The 21,746-nt window shown below is 40.7% G+C and overlaps 1 protein-coding gene across 1 annotated transcript in view; it reads right to left on the bottom strand.

Annotated features, from left to right (window-relative positions):
• Nucleotides 1–21,746, bottom strand: part of LOC124603132 (FUN14 domain-containing protein 1-like) — an 82,760-nt gene that overhangs the window by 30,284 nt on the left and 30,730 nt on the right. Inside the window, exon 3 of the mRNA XM_047136373.1 lies at nucleotides 16,649–16,844. Within this exon, the coding sequence (XP_046992329.1) occupies nucleotides 16,649–16,844 (196 nt within the window). The remainder of the gene's footprint in view (nucleotides 1–16,648; nucleotides 16,845–21,746) is intronic.

Genomic DNA, 21,746 nt, shown 5'->3' with positions numbered 1-21,746 from the left:
ATTCTCCCATGGAGACGATCGTAGAGATGCTGGATGTAGTCCTGTGGAACGGCTTGCCATGCCATTTCCACCTGGCGCCTCAGTTGGACCAGCGTTCGTGCTGGACGTGCAGACCGCGTGAGACGACGCTTCATCCAGTCCCAAACATGCTCAATGGGGGACAGATCCGGAGATCTTGCTGGCCAGGGTAGTTAACTTACACCTTCTAGAGCACGTTGGGTGGCACGGGATACATGCGGACGTGCATTGTCCTGTTGGAACAGCAAGTTCCCTTGCCGGTCTAGGAATGGTAGAACGATGGGTTCGATGACGGTTTGGATGTACCGTGCACTATTCAGTGTGCCCTCGACGATCACCAGTGGTGTACGGCCAGTGTAGGAGATCGCTCCCCACACCATGATGCCGGGTGTTGGCTCTGTGTGCCTCGGTCGTATGCAGTCCTGATTGTGGCGCTCACCTGCGCGGCGCCAAACACGCATACGACCATCATTGGCACCAAGGCAGAAGCGACTCTCATCGCTGAAGACGACACGTCTCCATTCGTCCCTCCATTCACGCCTGTCGCGACACCACTGGAGGCGGGCTGCACGATGTTGGGGCGTGAGCGGAAGACGTCCTAACGGTGTGCGGGTCCGTAGCCCAGCTTCATGGAGACGGTTGCGAATGGTCCTCGCCGATACCCCAGGAGCAACAGTGTCCCTAATTTGCTGGGAAGTGGTGGTGCGGTCCCCTACGGCACTGCGTAGGATCCTACGGTCTTGGCGTGCATCCGTGCGTCGCTGCGGTCCGGTCCGGTCCCAGGTCGACGGGCACGTGCACCTTCCGCCGACCACTGGCGACAACATCGATGTACTGTGGAGACCTCACGCCCCACGTGTTGAGCAATTCGGCGGTACGTCCACCCGGCCTCTTGCATGCCCACTATACGCCCTCGCTCAAAGTCCGTCAACTGCACATACGGTTCACGTCCACGCTGTCGCGGCATGCTACCAGTGTTAAAGACTGCGATGGAGCTCCGTATGCCACGGCAAACTGGCTGACACTGACGGCGGCGGTGCACAAATGCTGCGCAGCTAGCGCCATTCGACAGCCAACACCGCGGTTCCTGGTGTGTTCGCTGTGCCGTGCGTGTGATCATTGCTTGTACAGCCCTCTCGCAGTGTCCGGAGCAAGTATGGTGGGTCTGACACACCGGTGTCAATGTGTTCTTTTTTCCATTTCCAGGAGTGTACAAAAATCATGGACTGATACGAAGGGGGGAGATATATTAATTCAAAAAGCAATGACAGATCAATACATAAACTTTACAATAATAATTCACAAGATCAGTGAGGACAGGGAGCAAATAAATAAATAAGCTGCTCGATGGAACAGCTGATGACACAATTTTATTATAACAATTATTTATGCAAATTAATAGCCAAGCTAGGTGTCGAGTGAAAGCCAATGTCCTTACTGGTTAACGCCGCGCGCGCGCACACACACACACACACACACACACACACACACACACACACACACACACACACAGGGTGTTTCAAAAATGACCGGTATATTTGAAACGGCAATAAAAACTAAACGAGCAGCGATAGAAATACACCGTTTGTTGCAATATGCTTGAGACAACAGTACATTTTCAGGCAGACAAACTTTCGAAATTACAGTAGTTACAATTTTCAACAACAGATGGCGCTGCGGTCTGGGAAACTCTATAATACGATATTTTCCACATATCCACCATGCGTAGCAATAATATGGCGTAGTCTCTGAATGAAATTACCCGAAACCTTTGACAACGTGTCTGGTGGAATGGCTTCACATGCAGATGAGATGTACTGCTTCAGCTGTTCAATTGTTTCTGGATTCTGGCGGTACACCTGGTCTTTCAAGTGTCCCCACAGAAAGAAGTCACAGGGGTTCATGTCTGGCGAATAGGGAGGCCAATCCACGCCGCCTCCTGTATGTTTCGGATAGCCCAAAGCAATCACACGATCATCGAAATATTCATTCATGAAATTAAAGATGTCGGCCGTGCGATGTGGCCGGGCACCATCTTGCATAAACCACGAGGTGTTCGCAGTGTCGTCTAAGGCAGTTTGTACCGCCACAAATTCACGAAGAATGTCCAGATAGCGTGATGCAGTAATTGTTTCGGATCTGAAAAATGGGCCAATGATTCCTTTGGAAGAAATGGCGGCCCAGACCAGTACTTTTTGAGGATGCAGGGACGATGGGACTGCAACATGGGGCTTTTCGGTTCCCCATATGTGCCAGTTCTGTTTATTGACGAAGCCGTCCAGGTAAAAATAAGCTTCTGGCGCATGAGACGATACGTGAACGTTGGCGTCATTTGGACCGCAGCTGCAACACAGCGAACGGAAACCCGAGGCCGCTGTTGGATCACCTGCTGCACTATCTGCGCGTTGCCCTCTGTGGTTGCCGTACGCGGTCGCCCTACCTTTCCAGCACGTTCATCCGTCACGTTCCCAGTCCGTTGAAATTTTTCAAACAGATCCTTTATTGTATCGCTTTTCGGTCCTTTGGTTACATTAAACCTCCGTTGAAAACTTCGTCTTGTTGCAACAACACTGTGTTCTAGGCAGTGGAATTCCAACACCAGAAAAATCCTCTGTTCTAAGGAATAAACCATGTTTTCTACAGCACACTTGCACGTTGTGAACAGCACACGCTTACAGCAGAAAGACGACGTACAGAATGGCGCACCCACAGACTGCGTTGTCTTCTATATCTTTCACATCACTTGCAGCGCCATCTGTTGTTGAAAATTGTAACTACTGTAATTTCGAAAGTTTGTCTGCCTCAAAATGTACTGTTGTCCCAAGCATATTGCAACAAACGGTGTATTTCTATCGCTGCTCGTTTAGTTTTTATTGCCGTTTCAAATATACCGGTCATTTTTGAAACACCCTGTAGTTTCAGGGCAGTGACCTTGGCAGTCCAAAGATGATGAAGCCTCATATGAACAACTCTGACCATACACAATCCAGATTATTTATCTGTATGTTAGGCAACTAATGATGATGATGACTATTTTCTACCGTACACCAATTTAATACAAGCTAAGCACATATTATAAAAAATAAAAGGACTGATTATCTTCACACATGTGGTGGTGGTGGTGGTGGTGGTGGTGGTGGTGGTGATTTGTGGGTTAGGGTGCTAAACAGCAAGGTCATCAGTGCCCTTGCTTGAATTAAACACGGACAAGCACAGTGAAAGTCTAGTAAAAAGTAACAATAAATTGGAAAACCATGTTGTATGAAAAAACAACTCAGTGATGGTGAGATTCGTAAGTGGCCAACAACAAAAATCAGATGAAACATAGCAGAATAACTAGATAAAATATCAGTACAGATACAATTAAAAAAGGGACAGATGACTGTGGTTGGGTGATGACTTAGAAATAATGGGTGACTGAGCCACTCAAAGACACATTAAAATTCACATTCAATATTTTAGGAAGAATCCAAGACATAACACACACTCATCTCATTACTGGTTAAAATTGAGGGCAGGTCTTGTGGGAGGGCCAGATCTTCCCTCAGGGCATCATATTAAGCACACTTAATTAAAATATGTTATATCAACAGTTGCAAACCACATCTGTGATGCACGGAGGGGGGGGGGGGGGGGGGGGGGGTCCTTATGACGTAAGAAAAAACAATTTGTCAATTGGCATTGTTCTACTCTAAGCCTTGTAAAAGATACTTCTTCAGCTCATCGTGGTTGGAAGGAGGTGAGCCATGGTTGCACTGAAAGTTCCACTGAACACAACTTATTATTCCCCACTTCCGGCGACTGAACCCCCCACTGACAAATGATCTTCTGGCTCATTGTCGTAACAGTGCGCAGGGGGACTGAACAGGAAGCAGGAGGTGGAAGAGCCACATCAGGGTTCATTTCCCAGATCCCTGTGTGCCCTGGAACCCTGCAGAAAATTATTTGCTTTTCCTACCTTTGCGTGAAAAGAAGAGCGTTCTGCTTGTTCCTGCTTGTCTTGCTTCATCTGACCTGCTGGATACATCTAACTAATAGCACGAGGAACACTTTGGCAATTTGAGCAGATAATAAATTTATCGTCACAATGCCATCTCATCTGATCCAAGGTGTGCTCAGGATAGCGAACAATTCTGCAAAATGAACTGAAAACTGCTCTCAGAACCCTACCTTGAGAACAATGGCGCTGCTGACAGAATACCTCTATTTGGTCCCAACTGTGTAAACAATAAAATCCAGGGGGTAGGGCATTTAAAATGTGATTAAGTTTAATTTTAAAAGTTTGGTTTGGGTACAGTTGTTCTGCTATGCAGGTAATTCGAAAAGTAACCCGCGTTCCTTTAGTAGCCAGGTTGATCTCAACCTCCACCCCTGGCTTTGGATCTTAATGCCCTCCACCTATAACAACTCTTATGCTCTCCCTTGCATGGATCTGAAACAGCCTCATTGCCCACAGGTGGTGATAGAACAAGCATCTCAGTCACGGCTGTGCAAGGGAGCTGGATGCTGGCCATTTAGGAAGGACAGAATCCTTTAAGTTTGGCATACCATAAGTAGAAGACATCGAATAGACAATGAATGGCCACCAGCCTCTGCACAAAGGCTAGCAATTGCACTTGAGCGATAAGCCTCTTTTGACAGCTTAATATCCTCTTGGTGAACCACATCCAGCATTATGCAGCATGAAGGCCTTGCTGATCCATGCACACATTTCATTCTCATGCACAGGATTATGTTTCACCTTTATTTCAAATGCACGAGTGTGTGTACTACTGAAAATTCTTTAACATTTATATTCTAAGACATAGTCTTTACAAGGAAATTGCTTTTGGTGTTTTGGAAATGAGACTGTAATACTGAGGTGGTGGAATTATAATAGGGAATATGCTTGTGAATCATCATAGTAGGTTCGACCCATTTTGGTGCTCTATATTCAGCCAACTCTGGGTCAGGATTGGTACAGTACTTCTTCAGTTTACCTGACAACAAAAAATACCTGTGTATAGGCTGTTGTTATTGTATTTTTGCCACTCTCAAAGGCTTTTTAAAGCTACTACCGGCTCCACCTGGCAGGAATCCACATACCCCTTCTGCCTGTATGTAATGTACATTGCAAGGTCAAAACTGACATTGCTGTTAAGTGTTTGCACATCGTGCAACAGAGGTGGCACTTAGGGACCAGCCCCATACTTTCCTAAGAGGTTGTAGAAAGCTGCCTAAAAGCCACATCAAGACTGGATGGCAAACTGGCCCTCACCAGTAATCTTTGAGGCGAATTCGATCTGGAGCTGGCGTGCATCCCCCTGTCCTTGAAACAGACACTTTAACATTATCGGCTGTCTGGATGGGTACGCTGGTAGTTTAATTGTGAGAAAGATGGTAGACATTAAACTTACTGCATATATGGGTAGCAAAACAGTATCTAATAGACGCATTCACAAAAAACACAAATGCTGTAGGGTAAAAGTGCACTTTAGATGGAAAGGTGGCATCTGTAAAAGTACAGAAGCAATTGTTTGTTGGCAGTTTTGAATTTACATTACAATGGCGATGATTATCAGTGAGATGGAGGCCAACACTGGATGAAGGTATGAGAGTCAGGCATTTTATTTTCAAAAATTAAGATGTATTAAGTTCAGTGGCCAATATATCAATGTTATAGGGTACAGTCTTGGTTCCTCTACCAACAGCAATCATCTCGCAGTGCATGGAGAAATTACTGGCAAGTATAGAACTAACTAAGACATAGCTGACATTCATAAGTTTTCTTTCAGACAGACACTGTTTCATATAATGTTCAGCAACAGCAGACCAGGTACATAGGAGGAGGAGGAGGAGATTAGTGTTTAACGTCCCGTCGACAACGAGGTCATTAGAGACGGAGCGCAAGCTCGGATGAGGGAAGGATGGGGAAGGAAGTCGGCCGTGCCCTTTCAAAGGAACCATCCCAGCATTTGCCTGAAGCGATTTAGGGAAATCACGGAAAACCTAAATCAGGATGGCCGGAGACGGGATTGAACCCTCGTCCTCCCGAATGCGAGTCCAGTGTGCTAACCACAGCGCCACCTCGCTCGGTTCAGGTACATGGGGAATACTGGTTTGGAAGGAGGTGATGCAACACTAGTGGTGAATCAGAGGCTGATTTTAGACAGTCCAGGAGATGATTAATGTCTTTTAGTATATCAATGATAACAACTTCCTCATCACTCTGAATGGTTCATATCCTTAGGATTCTGCTCCCTGTCCCCTCTCAAATGTCTACTATACACTCTTCTGCTCTCTCTCCCTCTAGCTCCAACAATGGTAGCTCCATTTCTTCAAAGAGAGAGCAGCTTTTAGGACAACCATGTCATAATATCTCTCTCATGCACTAACAATAACAACACAATATTTCCGAGATTGATTTGCTTTGCACTATATTGGCAGTGACATTAGTTGCTACTTCAACATGATTTATATTCTCTCTCTTGGCACAGGTAACAGAGGTTTACAGATCAAAACTTGGAACTAAGTTGTGCTTGGTTCCAAACTTGTATCAAGACTAATCTTATTCCAATCTCTCAAATGAGTGTACCTCCACTTTCTTATGTCCATACACTGGTAATAGTTTCATGGGTCTTTATTTTTCTTAAACGTATCTTTCTTCCATTTTGCAGCTTCTTGTCTTGTCTTTTAGTTTGTTAATTCCTGACTGTTTATTTGTTTAACCTCTGTTGCTACCCACATCTGCCTCATTTACGCTTATATTTTTAATAGTCCCTTTCCTTATTTCAGTACACCTATGCCCACTTCACCATTTCTAACTTCTCTCAGTTTCAAATCTGATCTGTCTATAATATTTCACTGCTGATTTTCCATCAGTTCAGTTACATTCTCTCCCCCTTGACAAATGGTCAAGTTTCCTTTTTAGTTTGTATTTAGTCTTATTTGCTCTAATATGCTGTTATTTTTCTAATGCAAAGATACACTGCTGTTTGTGTTATCTCTATTCTTAAACATCTTTTTATGTCTGTTGACTCTCAACACAGATAACTTTACTTATCACCAATTTAATTTTTGAGTTCTTTCCCCCAAAAATTTAAAATGTGTCTTCATACAAATTCATGGGAACCAGCAATTTGGTTTCAGAATTATGTACAGAGTATAATGTTTGCCTCATCATTCATCTCCAAACATTGCCAGCAGAAATATCTTATTTCGTAAGAAGCCAGAAGAGCTGCTAAAAAAATTAAAGCACCATATGCTACACAGAGTTGCTATTAAAGGCTATATGAAGTTAATAAAAGACATAAAAGTGACATCCAGTGAACATTCTGCAATTATGATTAGTTATTACTAAGGGTTTGTATGTGACTCAGTTGGTCAGTTATCAAATTTTACACACAAAGTGTTTGATGACACACCAAACAACATAAAATGGAAAAATTTAAGCTTTCACAAGTTGTGAGAAATTTAATATAGAAATATTGTTATAAAGCAAGGTTTATGATATGAACATACAGCCAAACTGGATACCGCATTGAAACAAATCAACCTGCAGATTACGATCCTCAGCTCAGCAAAAATTAAACCTAATAAAAGTTGAATTACATGCACGAGAAATTCAAGGAACAGTACCATACAATGGTTATACATTTCTAGTCTACTTATAAAAAAGAAATAAATAATTTATATCTCCAGCATCTAGCTCTAAGAGATTATGAGAACACAAAAAGCACAAGTGTACTGCACTATCGCACAAGCCATGCTTGTTATACCAACTACACAATTAAAGTTGAAGCATCATGTAGTCACAGTAGTTAAAGAGCACTAACGAAGAAGATATTATGTTAAATTACCAATCACAGCAGCTAAATGTCTTACCTAAAACAGGAAGCAATTTAACTGATAAAATTCTTTATTACAAAATTGAGAGAAAGTATTTTAAGAGGAAGCTATTCCTATTAAAAAGCCCCCAACAAACCCAGCAGCTGCAGGAGTATTTGCACGCGCAAAAGCACCCACCTGCAAAAATTAAGAAAGATGTTAAATCTGTAAAAAAAGAGTTCTTTGTGGTAAACATGAAAACTATAATGCCTACAACATTAACTAAAATGTAAGTTAACACACACAAGATGTAACACTAAACAATGAGAATGGATAACACTACATTTTTGGTAAGAGACTGACAATGAGCCTTTATCGTAAATACAAGTGTACTGATAAATGACGACAGATTAAACACAATATATTCTATGTTTATTAGCTCAATTTCCCACAGTGCTACAGAAGGTAAGTTGTAAAATAAATATTTAACTTATGAAATCTTGTACTAAGAGAACAGAGGAAGGACACATGACATCAGGTGCTGAAGTTGTCTTAGTTGTAACAGAATAACAGAGAGAAATGTAGACATCTAGGGATGCCATGGGAAGAAAGACATTATGTACACAACAAATATTTGGATGGTGTGAACACTAGCTACAACAAATCTATATGAATTCTTTGCATTTGCAAAACAAACAAGCAAACAAAACAAAAGAATCCAAATGCTGTACCTGACACCTGACTGGTTCCCAGGTCCCTGTACTAATATTACGACAGTTCTGTAAATTATAAGACTAGAGGAAAGCGGCATTAACAGCCACAAAGGATACATGGCGTGACGACAGTTTTAAAAAAAAATCCACATGTTGACTGCAGCTCTGAGAAAAATGTTAAAAAATAATAAAAACAAAAATAAAAAATGGAGATGAGTTAAACTAGTACAGAAGGATTGAGGGGGTATTAACTAATTTTTTTTGCCAAAGAAGGATACAGGGAGTACTGACAGCTCTTTATTTAGCTCTTGACTATCAAGGACTCAAGCTCTGAGAACTGTTTGTAAATGATGCACAACCATGTATTTTCCCAGTTGCCCCTAAAACTAAAAAATTAAACAAGGAAAAAATTATTCAGCATATTCTGCTACAAACTTACACAAAAAAGCTATGTCCATTTGCTTTACATTATGCTATTGAGAATCACAACCTTTTCTTTATCATTTTATAACCACTCTCCTTTTAACTTTCATACATATTCATTCCCATTTTCTGATGGTGCACATCTTTTCTTTCCACTATAATGTAATCCTAATCAAAATCCCCCTCCAAGAAAAAAGAAAAAAATTCCACAAAAGAGCAGTCTATAAATACTCAACTGCTCTCATTGCAATATGAAAGTACATGGACCACAGCTATGAATGTCTCCTTAACAATGAAATTCAGTTTCAATTGATCATGGCAGCTTTCGTCCCACTTCGACAATAAATTTTAGGGTCATGTTTCACATTGTTTTCTTCTTGTGTCATGGAATTACCAGTAACATCACACTAGTTCACCAGAGCTCTACTTGTGCTCTGCAGTGATCAACTCGCACTCCAGTGACAATTGATTTTATAAATTTACAATTACTGTTGAGTTAACGTCTGGTGAAAGTGCACTTTAAGTAACAGGGTGAGATCAAAATCACCCTAATAAAGTTTCGCAGGATACAGCAAATACAAGTGCATAAATCACCAAATTTGACATTCTTTTGCTAATAATAATGTCAGCCAAATGATTCAAGCATTGAAGAGATTTCAACGAAGCTCTCATACAACTTTTCTTCATGTATCATGGTTTTGTGTCACTTGAAGTTCAGCTGGCAGATTGTCTTACATACTAAAGCATGAGCACCATGCAGGGTACTACTAAACAAGTCAAATAATATTTTTTATTTCACTTAAGCAAGTCATAGGCTTTATCCTCCTAGTAATAGTTGAACAGGACTAGCCTTGGATTAGATGATGTCATGACATACTCCACTGCCACTTACTTTCACAGTGCCAAAGAGATACCTTACATATTTTAAAATTGTAGACTTTATATATACTATTTAAAAAATTTCAGTCTGTCAAACCACAACATACTGTCAAAACTATTTGTAGAACACTAAAAATTTTAGCAGCTTTATGGGATATCATATTACAAAATTTTCTTTGTAAAAAAAAAAAAAAAGTTGTGGAGCACAACTTATGGAAGATAATCTTTGAGTGCATTATTTCACCTTTACTTGTTATTTTCCATTACACACGGTAATTCAAAAAGAATACCACAACTTTAGGAATTTAAAACTCTGCAACGACAAAAGGCAGAGCTAAGCACAATCTGTCGGCGAATTAAGGGAGCTATAAAGTTTCATTTAGCTGTACATTTCTGTGATTTTATCCTTGCTCAAATGGAAACAGATGAATCTTTCATTTCAAAGATTGTGTTTAGTGATGAAGCAACTTTCCACACTAACGGGAAAGTCAACCGTCACAATATCTGTATATGGGGCACTGAGAATCCGCGGGAAACAACTCAATATGAACTTGACTCGCCTAAGGTGAACGTTTTCTGTGCCATTTCAGCCAATAAAGTTTTTGATCCCTTTTTCTTCGAAGGTGCTACTGTAACTGGACTACAGTATCTGGAGATGTTAGAGAATTGGCTGTTCCCTCAGCTCGAACAAGAAGCACAACAATTCATATTTCAGCAGGATGGAGCGCCACCACATTGGCACTTATCTGTCCGTAACTACCTGAACGTCAACTACCCGAGGCGATGGATCGGCCGCCAGGCAGCCCGTGACAGAGCACTTCATCACTGGCCTCCAAGAAGCCCTGATCCTACCCCCTGCGATTTTTTCTTATGGGGGTATGTTAAGGATATGGTGTTTCGGCCACCTCTCCCAGCCACCATTGATGATTTGAAACGAGAAATAACAGCAGCTATCCAAACTGTTACGTCTGATATGCTACAGAGAGTGTGGAACGAGTTGGAGTATCGGGTTGATATTGCTCGAGTGTCTGGAGGGGGCCATATTGAACATCTCTGAACTTGTTTTTGAGTGAAAAAAAACCTTTTTAAATACTCTTTGTAATGATGTATAACAGAAGGTTATATTATGTTTCTTTCATTGAATACACATTTTTAAAGTTGTGGTATTCTTTTTGAATCACCCTGTAAAATTTTAATTTACTGTTTGGTTACAAATGGCAACTGCCCAAAATTTAAATTTCTCTTAAAATTTCATGCATAATTGCTTCTGTTAAAAAACATAGGAAAATTTTTGTGCAACTCAGGAGCTGCCTGAAAAGGGTTGTGCTTACCATCTGGACTAAGCAATTTTTACAGTTTAACAGCGATTGTTGAGCGGCATGAACAATACATTATGCATAAATTGTATTGTTAAAAATATTAGATTCAGAAAAATCTCATATTGGTGACACAAAACCAAATTATGATTACACCTTATTAATCAACAACAGGAAAAGAAACTATACAAAAATTCACGAGGCAGTGTTTTGCGCACTATACTTGAACTGCTCGGTTAACAATTTTTAACATATTCATGTTCATGTTCATTTTCTTGCAACAAGAGGGTAACAACAGCTACTACTTTGAACAATTATTTATCAGTAACTGATGCTACAAAATTATCAAAATTATTGGTTTGAATGTGGAGCAGTTTCAACATACTTCTCTGCATAGGGCAGTTCCACTATTTACCTTTCAAATTATATTTTGATGTTAAGGATTAAATGAAGAACTAATTTTGTTACCTGTAAAATGCATATGTAAGTAATTCCATGACCTCCCTAGCTTTTATTTATTTTCTTCAAAAAGGAATATAATACCAAACAAACCACATCAGGAAATACAACCTTTAACCATGCTGAGAAAAACTTCAACAACAGATAAGCAAGCAAACAACAGATGTGTATAAATGTTGCTCTGTAGTTCCACTATACAAAAAAGAGTCTTTCAGATCATTTTATGTTATCTGAAGATTTTTCCCATTGCTACAAGATTTAAAAAAATATATATACGGGTTGTTTATATAAAGCCCAAGAGGTTTACTCAATGAGGCCCATTTGGAATTGGTATGTCATCAAATTCCTACAATCAATTAAAATAGTCTCACAGTCAATCATAAGCAAACTGATTTTAACATGTAATCTGAATCTTAAGTATCATTTGGCATTCTCTCTCACATAAAAAAAGGGGCTAAAGATGGCAATTATGTTAAGTGCCTGTGGAGAGAGAAACTTGGGATTATATCTAGCTTCTACTTAGATACTTATCTAGCACCCAAGCAACATTACCATATTCTAGGAAACTACAAACTGCAGTCTGGAAAACTCAAGGCATTTCCCACAGCTGAATAAAATTTTCACATGCTTTGAAATAGAAATGTCTGGAAAATAGGGATCTTGGTTTGCAATAATCAGCTAATAAAGAATTATAATGTGTAACATGAAACACTGCTTTCAAAACATAGATTCTCCAACTGCTCCGTTCTTGTCATATTAAGATGACATTAAGCAATTCAGCAAACTTGAGATGCTGACCCACAAGAGGAGTATACATATACCACCACATTGAAGCACACATGATCAAGTCTTCAAATGAAAATGCTCAAGGAGTTTAGTGAAACTTTAGTGAAACATGGGTAACTTGTCTCAAATCTAGCAATCTATACTACAAATGATGAACTGTACAGAATTCTGCTGCTGCCTGTCTGGCTGCATAATTTACCTCTCACAGCTTCCCCAGGAAAACTGCTACAATGGCTGTTAAGGAAGCTGTAGAAATGTAATTCGATTACAAATAAATATGGTACTTTGTCACTGTTCTACCAGTGATGTTCTATAATACATCAAAATATGATTTCAATAACAAACAATCAACAGGCAATAGTAAAGTAAACTCAGAAGCTACCTTCAATAACATTAAACGGCCATAAACAACGAGTTACAAAAGCAGAAACTGAAACCTCTAAATCCCTGAAGCTTGGTTGTCAAACCAATGTAACTAAACATGGACTTGCAGGATAAATCCTCAGGCTTACCACAATGTATGGAAACCACAATTAATGCACAGCAGGTAACAAAGTCCGACAAACTTTTTCTAAATTACAAAAATTGTGCAAGAAGTGGGCACTGATCAGAAGCGAACGAAGTCTTTTCGTTGTGCCTGTCTGCAGCTCAACATCTCATCTATATGGTGAGAAGCAATCTATCCACTTCATAAATTAAGTTCACATACACTGAACAGGTAAGAAGTAGTGGTGAACAGAGATTGCGGTGCCCCTGTGGCAGTTACTATACCACTGCAGAAAATGAAGTTTTATGACAAGGCTGTCACTTTTTTTGCAGGACTGCACCCCAAATACAGGATTTTGACAAATATGCAAAAAGGAAGGACTTAAGTTGAAAGGTGTGTCAGTACTTACCGTATTTACTCGAATCTAAGCCACACTTTTTTTTCTGGTTTTTGTAATCCAAAAAACTGCCAGCGACTTAGAATCGAGTGCAAAGCAAGCGGAAGTTCTGAAAAATGTTGGTGGGTGCCGCCACAACTAACTTCTGCCATCGAATATATGTAGCGCTACACAGGCAGGCTTTGTAGGCACAAAGATAAATACTGGCACCAAAACCTCTGTGGAAAAGAGAGAGAGAGAGAGAGAGAGAGAGAGAGAGAGAGAGAGGTGAAAGACGAGCTTTTTTCCTCCGCCCCGAGTTTCGAGCACTGCATTTTCATACATTATCCAACGAAGTAAATACAAATTCCATATTGCTCATCTTCGAAAGTAGTAGCATTTCAATGTACTACGAAAATCCGACTGGTAAGATTGTTTGGGATGTTTGTCAATATGACCAACTCTACATCCTGAATATTTTCCTACCTGTGAGAAGAGATGGTTGCTAATAGCAACTTTTATGAATTGTGAATCACATGCAGTATTCTCTTCGCCATAATACGAATATAAACATTTTGCCATGTATTGTTTTGTGTTTGCTGCTATCTCATTTAAATCCTGTCTGCCTAATAAACTACGAAACTAGAGTGAGACAACAGCAAATGTGGAAGAATATACATATCATGTCATTTTTATATCTGTATTATTCTTATGCCTAATAGTGATTCAGTCAGAAATGAAGCACGGAAATTGACTAAATTTTTAAATCTAAGATGACTAATTTCTGTGCAGAATGTAATGTACTAAAGAGGCACCTGCAAAGATTTTCAAACGGAGAAAATTTTTCGATAAACTCTCATTCAGAACATCTTCTATCACACGCAATCTATTATTTGGTTCTTGTTGATCATTATCAAAGAAAGCAGCAGTGTAAGTAACAACAAATAGCAGTCTCTTGCCATTGTTTCGCTAAGGAGACTATTCCTATTCCTCTCTTCTTCTTAATTGTAAGCGGCGGTAGCGTGCAAAAAAACAAGCCATGCCACGAGCGGCGACAGGCCGTAAACACGCACTATCAGAATGCGACAAACAATGCATGACACAGTACAGTAATGCATTTTCAGCTTAGAGTGACGTATCACCTATAACAAAGAAAACGGCGCTCATCAGATCAAAGAAAAATAAGCAATCAATTCAAACCAGACGAAGCACGTGAAAAAGGAAGGGTACCGGTATATATACAGATGGAGCGCTTGACGCTTAGCAATGGCTACCTGGTAAAGCTTAACTGCTAAGCTTACAACTTGAACCAAACTACTGTAGCTGTATCGTCATTCATTCGACCTAAATTGTGTCTCATATTACAACGGACCAACTTTGTTCCGATTTAGAGATGCGGCCTAAAACTTTTTTCTCCCCTTGAATTTTGAGTCTCAAATTTCAGGTGTGGCTTAGATTCGGGAAAATTTTTTTTCCTTGATTTCGAGTCTCATTTTTCAGGTGCGGCTTAGATTCAAATGCGGCTTCGATTCGAGTAAATACGGTAGTCAAATAGCTATACTACTACACCAGTTACTTTTTTTGTAACTGGTTCACTTTTCTTATTTGAAACATAATGAAAGCATTTTGTTTTCCAATAGATTCCAGGTCAGCCACATGGGGCATCCAGAAAGATTACGAAATAACAAAACTGTTCCTTCCATGGCTATGGTTTCATTAGAAAACAGGTTAAAATAAAATATCTTACAAGATTAACTTTGCATAAAGCTGTATCAGTGATGTGTATCGAGTAAGCAATAATTAATACAGCCCTGTATTATGATGTCTAAAAGGTGATAAACTGGAGAGTATCTCGTGTATAAACAGTAATGAGACTGGGCTTGTGAAACAAAATTTATTGTAGATATTGCTTCAACCACTTAGTACTCTTCAATGCATAACCCTTGAGAGTCAACAACACCCTGCATATGACTTTTCCATGCTTCAAATGCTGCTGCGGATGCTGAGTCCAGCGTGGCCTTCAAAACCCCTCATTGTGGCGGCTTGGTCCTTCTCCAAGGTCCCACGATGGTGTTCTTTCAGAGAAGTTTTTAGTTTGGGAAACAAAAGGAAGACTGGCGGGGCCACATTGGGCCTGTAAGGGGGGCGATTATTGTAATCCCACCATGAAGGTGGTGTGATTCAGCATGTTGCCATGATGCAGCTTCCAATAATCGGCGATGGCTAGCCTAATGCGATGGACCCTTGATTTAGTCTCTTGAGCACTTTGCAATACGAAGCACCATTGACAGTTTAGCCTTGGGACATAAACTCACGATGAAACATGCCACCGACGTTGAAAAACACAATCAGCATGGCTTTCACCTTCGATTTGCTCATGCGAGCCTTTTTGGACATGGGGATGCTGCGGTGAGCCATTTGGCACTCATGCGCTTTGCCTCCCGGTTGTACTGAAGCACCAGGATTTATCTCTGTCGAAAACTTAATCTAAAAATTCCAGATCAGCTTCAAGGCTATGGAGACCGTCTTGGCAGGCATCCACACATACTCGCTTTTGAATGCTTGACAAAATCTTCGGGACCATCTTGGCGCATTTCTTCCTTATCGACAATTCTTTGGTGAAGATGTGCATTGTCATTTTATCAAGTCCAAAGTCATCTGCTATCATTCTGACACTCATCCTACAGTCAGTATTCAATAAAATGCGCATTTGGTCAATGTTTTTGTCAGTTTTGCTGGTTGATGGGCGTTTGGAGCAGTTCTTGTCCTCAATGCTGTCCTGGCCCTCTTTGAAGCTCTTCACCCACCTGAAAACCTGGGCTTTTGACAGGCAACCATTGCCGTAGGCTTTCCGACACATATCCAACGTTTCCGTAACTGATTTTTCTAGTCTCACACAAAACTTGATGGCGTAACATTGCTTGACCATTTGCTGCATGTTGTGCCATGGCCAACGACTTTGCGAAGTGTCCACTCAACGCACGATGCTGCCAAAGCAGGAGGCCACAGGTAACCGGCACGCAACGCGTTTTCGCCCAGACACCACCGACCACCAACCCCCTGGGTGAGCGCAGGTTGCGATGTACAATCGTGTCAGCAAAAAATCAGTCTCATTACCTTTTATACAAACCCTTTAACTTTGTTTTAAGTCACTGAAACTAAAGGACATACACTATTTCTAGAAAGCAAGAGATGGAGAACAGTGTACCTACATTCTATCTTAAGTACAATTTAACAAGTCAAAGTACACCCAGATTCCGAGGAAAGTATATCTTTACAAAACAAAGTGTCCTGAAAAGTCACATAGATTTAGGTATGTGAAAGTTCACTTTAACAAAAATGCAGAATGTAAATACTTATTTTACAATACATAGTCTACTCTAACCTTGTCCAAGAATTTGGGACCATCTCCTGTAGCTTTTTCTTCTACCTTATCAGCAAGTTTATCTACTTCTTTGTGAACTTTATCCCAGTTAATTTTCAAATAACCTTTATGATTTGCAATCTGTAACAAAATAATGCCACCTCCAACTGCAACTGCTGCCGCTTTTCCAACTTTCATTGTCACAAAACCAGTACACCTGAGAAAAGAAGAGTATACATTACAAACGAGACACTGCACTTCACAATTACAAAGCACCCAAGCAATGTGTTTTGAGAAGCACCAAACACATTCACTATGCATGCAGTAAGTTCTATGAAACTTCATATTTATTTACAATTAAATGTGAGTCAGAATCTCTATCCCATGAAAATGTCCACTTCCATTTCTAACAGTGTACAACACGTTAACAGAAGGGTATGGATGCATTTCAAATAGCAACTTCAAATATGGCACAAGACAATCACTGAACAAAGGAAGTCGTACATATAATCTACACAAGATATTTCAATAAATCCATTACATTAAAACATTTATGGCTTGAAGATGTTCAGTGCAGTTCACAGATTCTAGCAGCAAAATTTAGAGGTACACCCACCACCTGTTCATAATGTGCGAGACATTCACCTATATCTACATACATACTTTGCAATCCACTCTGAAGTGCACTACAAATGCCACCACATGTTAGGGTTCCTTCCTATCCCAATCGCATAAAGAGAGTGGGAAAAAATGACCACTTAAATGCTTTTATGTGCACTGTAATCAGCCTAATTTTGTCTTTACAATCACTACAGGAGTGATATCCAGAGGGCCTGAAGAATATCTCTAGATTCTAAATTCTTTTCTTAACACTGGTTCTTGAAATTTTGTGAGCAGTCTCTCTTGGGGTAATTTGTCAGTTTAGATTTTTCAACATTTATAAAACACCCACCCATGATCAAAGCAAACCTTTGATTGTCGTGCTACCCTTGAACAGCAGATAGACAGTGCATCGGCAAGTCAAGTTGAAACCACAGTATATAGAGTAATTAGCTACATGCACGTGGCCCATATCACACACTACTGTGTACTGCACTGCAGGCTAGCTCAACCTTAACTTGCCGCTGCATTGTTCATCTCCTCCCACATGTACCCGGCAATGTTTGCGAGAGAGTACTTGTATTAGAAGACATGCAATAACCTTTTACCAAGATCTGAAGATGATAACCACGCTTACCACAACCAGTAACAGACAAAGTTGTTTAGAAGCAATCTTGGATAAGAAATTTACTTTCTCTCAAGTAATTCTGTGCCCTGTTTTGTCACCCTTCCTGGTAAGTCATCCTGGGCTCACATTTCAGCAAGACAATGTCTGCTGCACACAGTGAGAGATTCTACTGCTTGTCTTTGTGTTTGCCAAATCCTACCTCGACCAGCAAGGTTGCTGGATCTCTCACCACTTTAGAATGTTTGCAGTGTTATGGACAGGGCTCTCTCACCAGCTTGGGATTTTGACAATCTAATGTACCAAATAGACAGAATTTGGCATGATATTCCACAGGAGGACACTCAACAAGTTATCACTACAGTGTTGACTTGCTCAATTTGTTATCTCTTTCTCATGAATAAATCATCCAGTTGTTCTGAAACTGTAATCATTTGTTTGTCTGTACATGTAAGCCACATCAACTGATTTCCATCCCGTTCAGATAATTCCTCTGTGGTGCATTGTGGTTTTTTGTCTTGCAGTTTATATCACTTGGTCAACATCAAATAAGTTATAAGGAAGTTTATTGCAAAATTACGATAGTTCAGCTCTTTTCTGAAGTAAGGTTTAATGGTGACCTTTGACATTCTTATCATCATTATTATTATAACAACATTATTCAACATGAAATTTTGTGTATATATATAAGTGCGTGTGTGCGAGTGTATACCTGTCCTTTTTTCCCCCTAAGGTAAGTCTTTCCGCTCCCGGGATTGGAATGACTCCTTACCCTCTCCCTTAAAACCCACTTCCTTTCGTCTTCCCCTCTCCTTCCCTCTTTCCTGATGAGGCAACAGTTTGTTGCGAAAGCTTGAATTTTGTGTGTATGTTTGTGTTTGTTTGTGTGTCTGTCGACCTGCCAGCACTTTCATTTGGTAAGTCGCATCATCTTTGTTTTTAGATATATTTTTCCTACGTGGAATGTTTCCCTCTATTATAACTATATATATATATATATATATATATATATATATATATATATATATATATAAAAAAAATCAAAGATGAGGTGACTTACCGAACGAAAGCGCTGGCAGGTTGATAGACACACAAACATACACACAAAATTCAAGCAAGGTATACACACTCATACCCATCCGCATATACACAGACACAAGCAGACATTTGTAAAGGCAAAGAGTTTGGGCAGATTATATATATAGTGGCGGTAGATAGACCAATAAAAAAAAACACACGCACAAATTTCAAGCTTTCGCAACCCAAGGTTGCTTCATCAGGAAAGAGGGAAGGAGAGGGAAAGCCTAAGAGAGGGTAAGGAGTCATTCCAATCCCAGGAGCAGAAAGGCTTGCCCACACACACACACACACACACACACACACACACACATCTCCAGACACAGGCAGACATGGGTAAATGCCAGTGTCCGTATATGTGCGGATGGATGTGTGTGTGTGTGTGTGTGTGTGTGTGTGTGTGTGGGGGGGGGGGGGGGGGGGGTGCGAGTGTATACCTATCCTTTTTCCCCCCCTAAGGTAAATCTTTCCGCTCCTGGTATTGGAATGACTCCTTACCCTCTCCCTTAAAACCCACTTCCTTTCGTCTTTCCCTCTCCTTCCCTCTTTCCTGATGAGGCAACAGTTTGTTGCGAAAGCTTGAATTTTGTGTGTATGTATGTATGTGTCTGTTTGTGTTTCTATCGACCTGCCAGCCCTTTCGTATGGTAAGTCACATCATCTTTGTTTTTAAATATATTTTTCCCGCATGGAATGTTTCCCTCTATTATATTTCTTTGCTTTCCATATTTTGAGAGATGCAAGTATGGACCAAAACAAGAAAAAATGTCTACTAGACAAGGACACTAAAGCGACCTTAAGAGCTAAGAGTACTTGTTCAGTATGTGAGATGTGTTTCACAGTAGCAATTATGAACAAGTGCTCACAGCTGTTAACATATGCATTTTAGAGCCCATGTTTATTTTTTCCTTGTTTTGGTCCATACTAACACCTCGGAAAATTTTTAGGTGGAATTCTGGTTCACCCTGTTTGTTCTATGAGACTCTCTTGAATCACCACGTTCAGTAAATAATACTAATATACAGTACATATATGAGGCATTTATATACAATTTTCTTTATTCTGTGCAGAACAGAAATATTAATCCAGTGAGTAGTGTCACTTAGCAATTAATATTCTTACCAGTCTGGCTCTAAATTCTGTAATGGGGAAAGGTATGACTGAACACTAATGAATTGGCAAGCCTCAATAGGTTTTTTTTTGATAGAGTGCAGTTCTATGGTTTATGAGATGAAACTGATCTTTGTTTCTACTGCTGTGTTTTGCAGGTTAGAGCTTATATATTAAGGTTCAGGCCAACATGTTCAATTTAAACAACAAATTTATGAAGGCTAACATGCCAATTTAAGAGAATGGAGTGAGACAAGAGTCCCTTAATTTTGCACTGTGGTGTCACCGCCAGACACCACACTTGCTAGGTGGTATCCTTTAAATCGGCCGCGGTCCGTTAGTATAGGTCGGACCCACGTGTAGCCACTATCAGTGATTGCAGATCGAGCGCCACCACACGGCAGGTCTAGTCTAGAGAGACTCCCTCGCACTCGCCCCAGTGGTACAGCCGACTTTGCTAGCGATGGTTCACTGCCTGCATACGCTCTCATTTGCAAAGACGACAGTTTAGCATAGCCTTCAGCTACGTCATTTGCTACGACCTAGCAAGGGGCCATATTCAGTAATTAGAATGAATGCTGAACAGATAATATTGTGAATCGTGTACCGTCAAGAGCGACGTTTATCATTAATGGATTAAAGTTAAGTATCAAAGTAATTACGTCCGATTTCTGAATTCTAATTCCTTGTCATGTTCCACACCTCACGTCAGTATAGTCCTTCCCTCCTCACGCCAGCCTGCGTGAGCTAAACGTGTGCATTTTGGCCTCCTCTAGTAACACAGTGTTGGCTCCTCTGCCAACCCAACATTGGCGACGAGTCAAAACGGTGTTCTTACCTATGCTGACGTATATCGTTGATCCTGCCCTGTGTGTAATGACTTCGCCACAATCTCCAGATATACCGTCCGAATTTTATCGCTTACAGAATCAACAGATGTAGGCATTACTGGATGCCTTTGGACAGCTCGTCCAGGGTCAACGTGCAATGCAAAATGATGCGGCAGCCGCCACTCCACCGCTAACGGAGCCACAAAACGCAGTTGCACCGCCCTTCAGACGTTTTGATGCTGCACTGGAAAGCTGGACGGAGTGGTCACGCCAATTTGGATTCCATCTCGCCACCTACAGAATTCAAGGTAATGAGCGGCAGCCTTTTCTTTTGTCGTCCGTCGGTGTGCAAACCTACCGTGTGATAGTCAAATTATTTCCCCGACGCGACGTAGCAACTCTGTCCTACGAAGAAATTTTGTCTGTATTAGATGCGTATTTCAAACAATCAGCCAATGTAGTTGCGAAACGTATACCTTCTTTCGTACAAAACGTACAGCAGGTGACACTAAGCGGGAGCGGGTTGCAACCTTGCAAGGCCTTACTAGGAATTGTGCTTTTGAGTGTCAATGTGGACTCCCATATTCAGATACTATGGTACGTGATGCAATTGCACAGAATATTTCTAATATTCGTATAAGAGAACAGATTTTGAAATTCTAATGTTCGTATAAGGGAACAGATTTTGAAATTAGTCAATCCCTCCCTTCAACAAGTGATGGACATATTGGATCGGCAGGACACACTTGACTGTGCTCAGGAATCATTCGAAACTTCGCCAGCCGTGTGTCAGATTAACCGGCCTGCCGGGTGAGCTGCACGGAGCAGTAAACAGCCCTCGCGCCCGGCCGTGCCGCTGCCGCCAGGCTCTTAGCCA

The sequence above is a fragment of the Schistocerca americana genome, chromosome 1, assembly GCF_021461395.2.
Source record: "Schistocerca americana isolate TAMUIC-IGC-003095 chromosome 1, iqSchAmer2.1, whole genome shotgun sequence".
NCBI lineage: Eukaryota > Metazoa > Arthropoda > Insecta > Orthoptera > Acrididae > Schistocerca > Schistocerca americana.
This window is presented reverse-complemented; position numbering and strand designations above follow the sequence as displayed.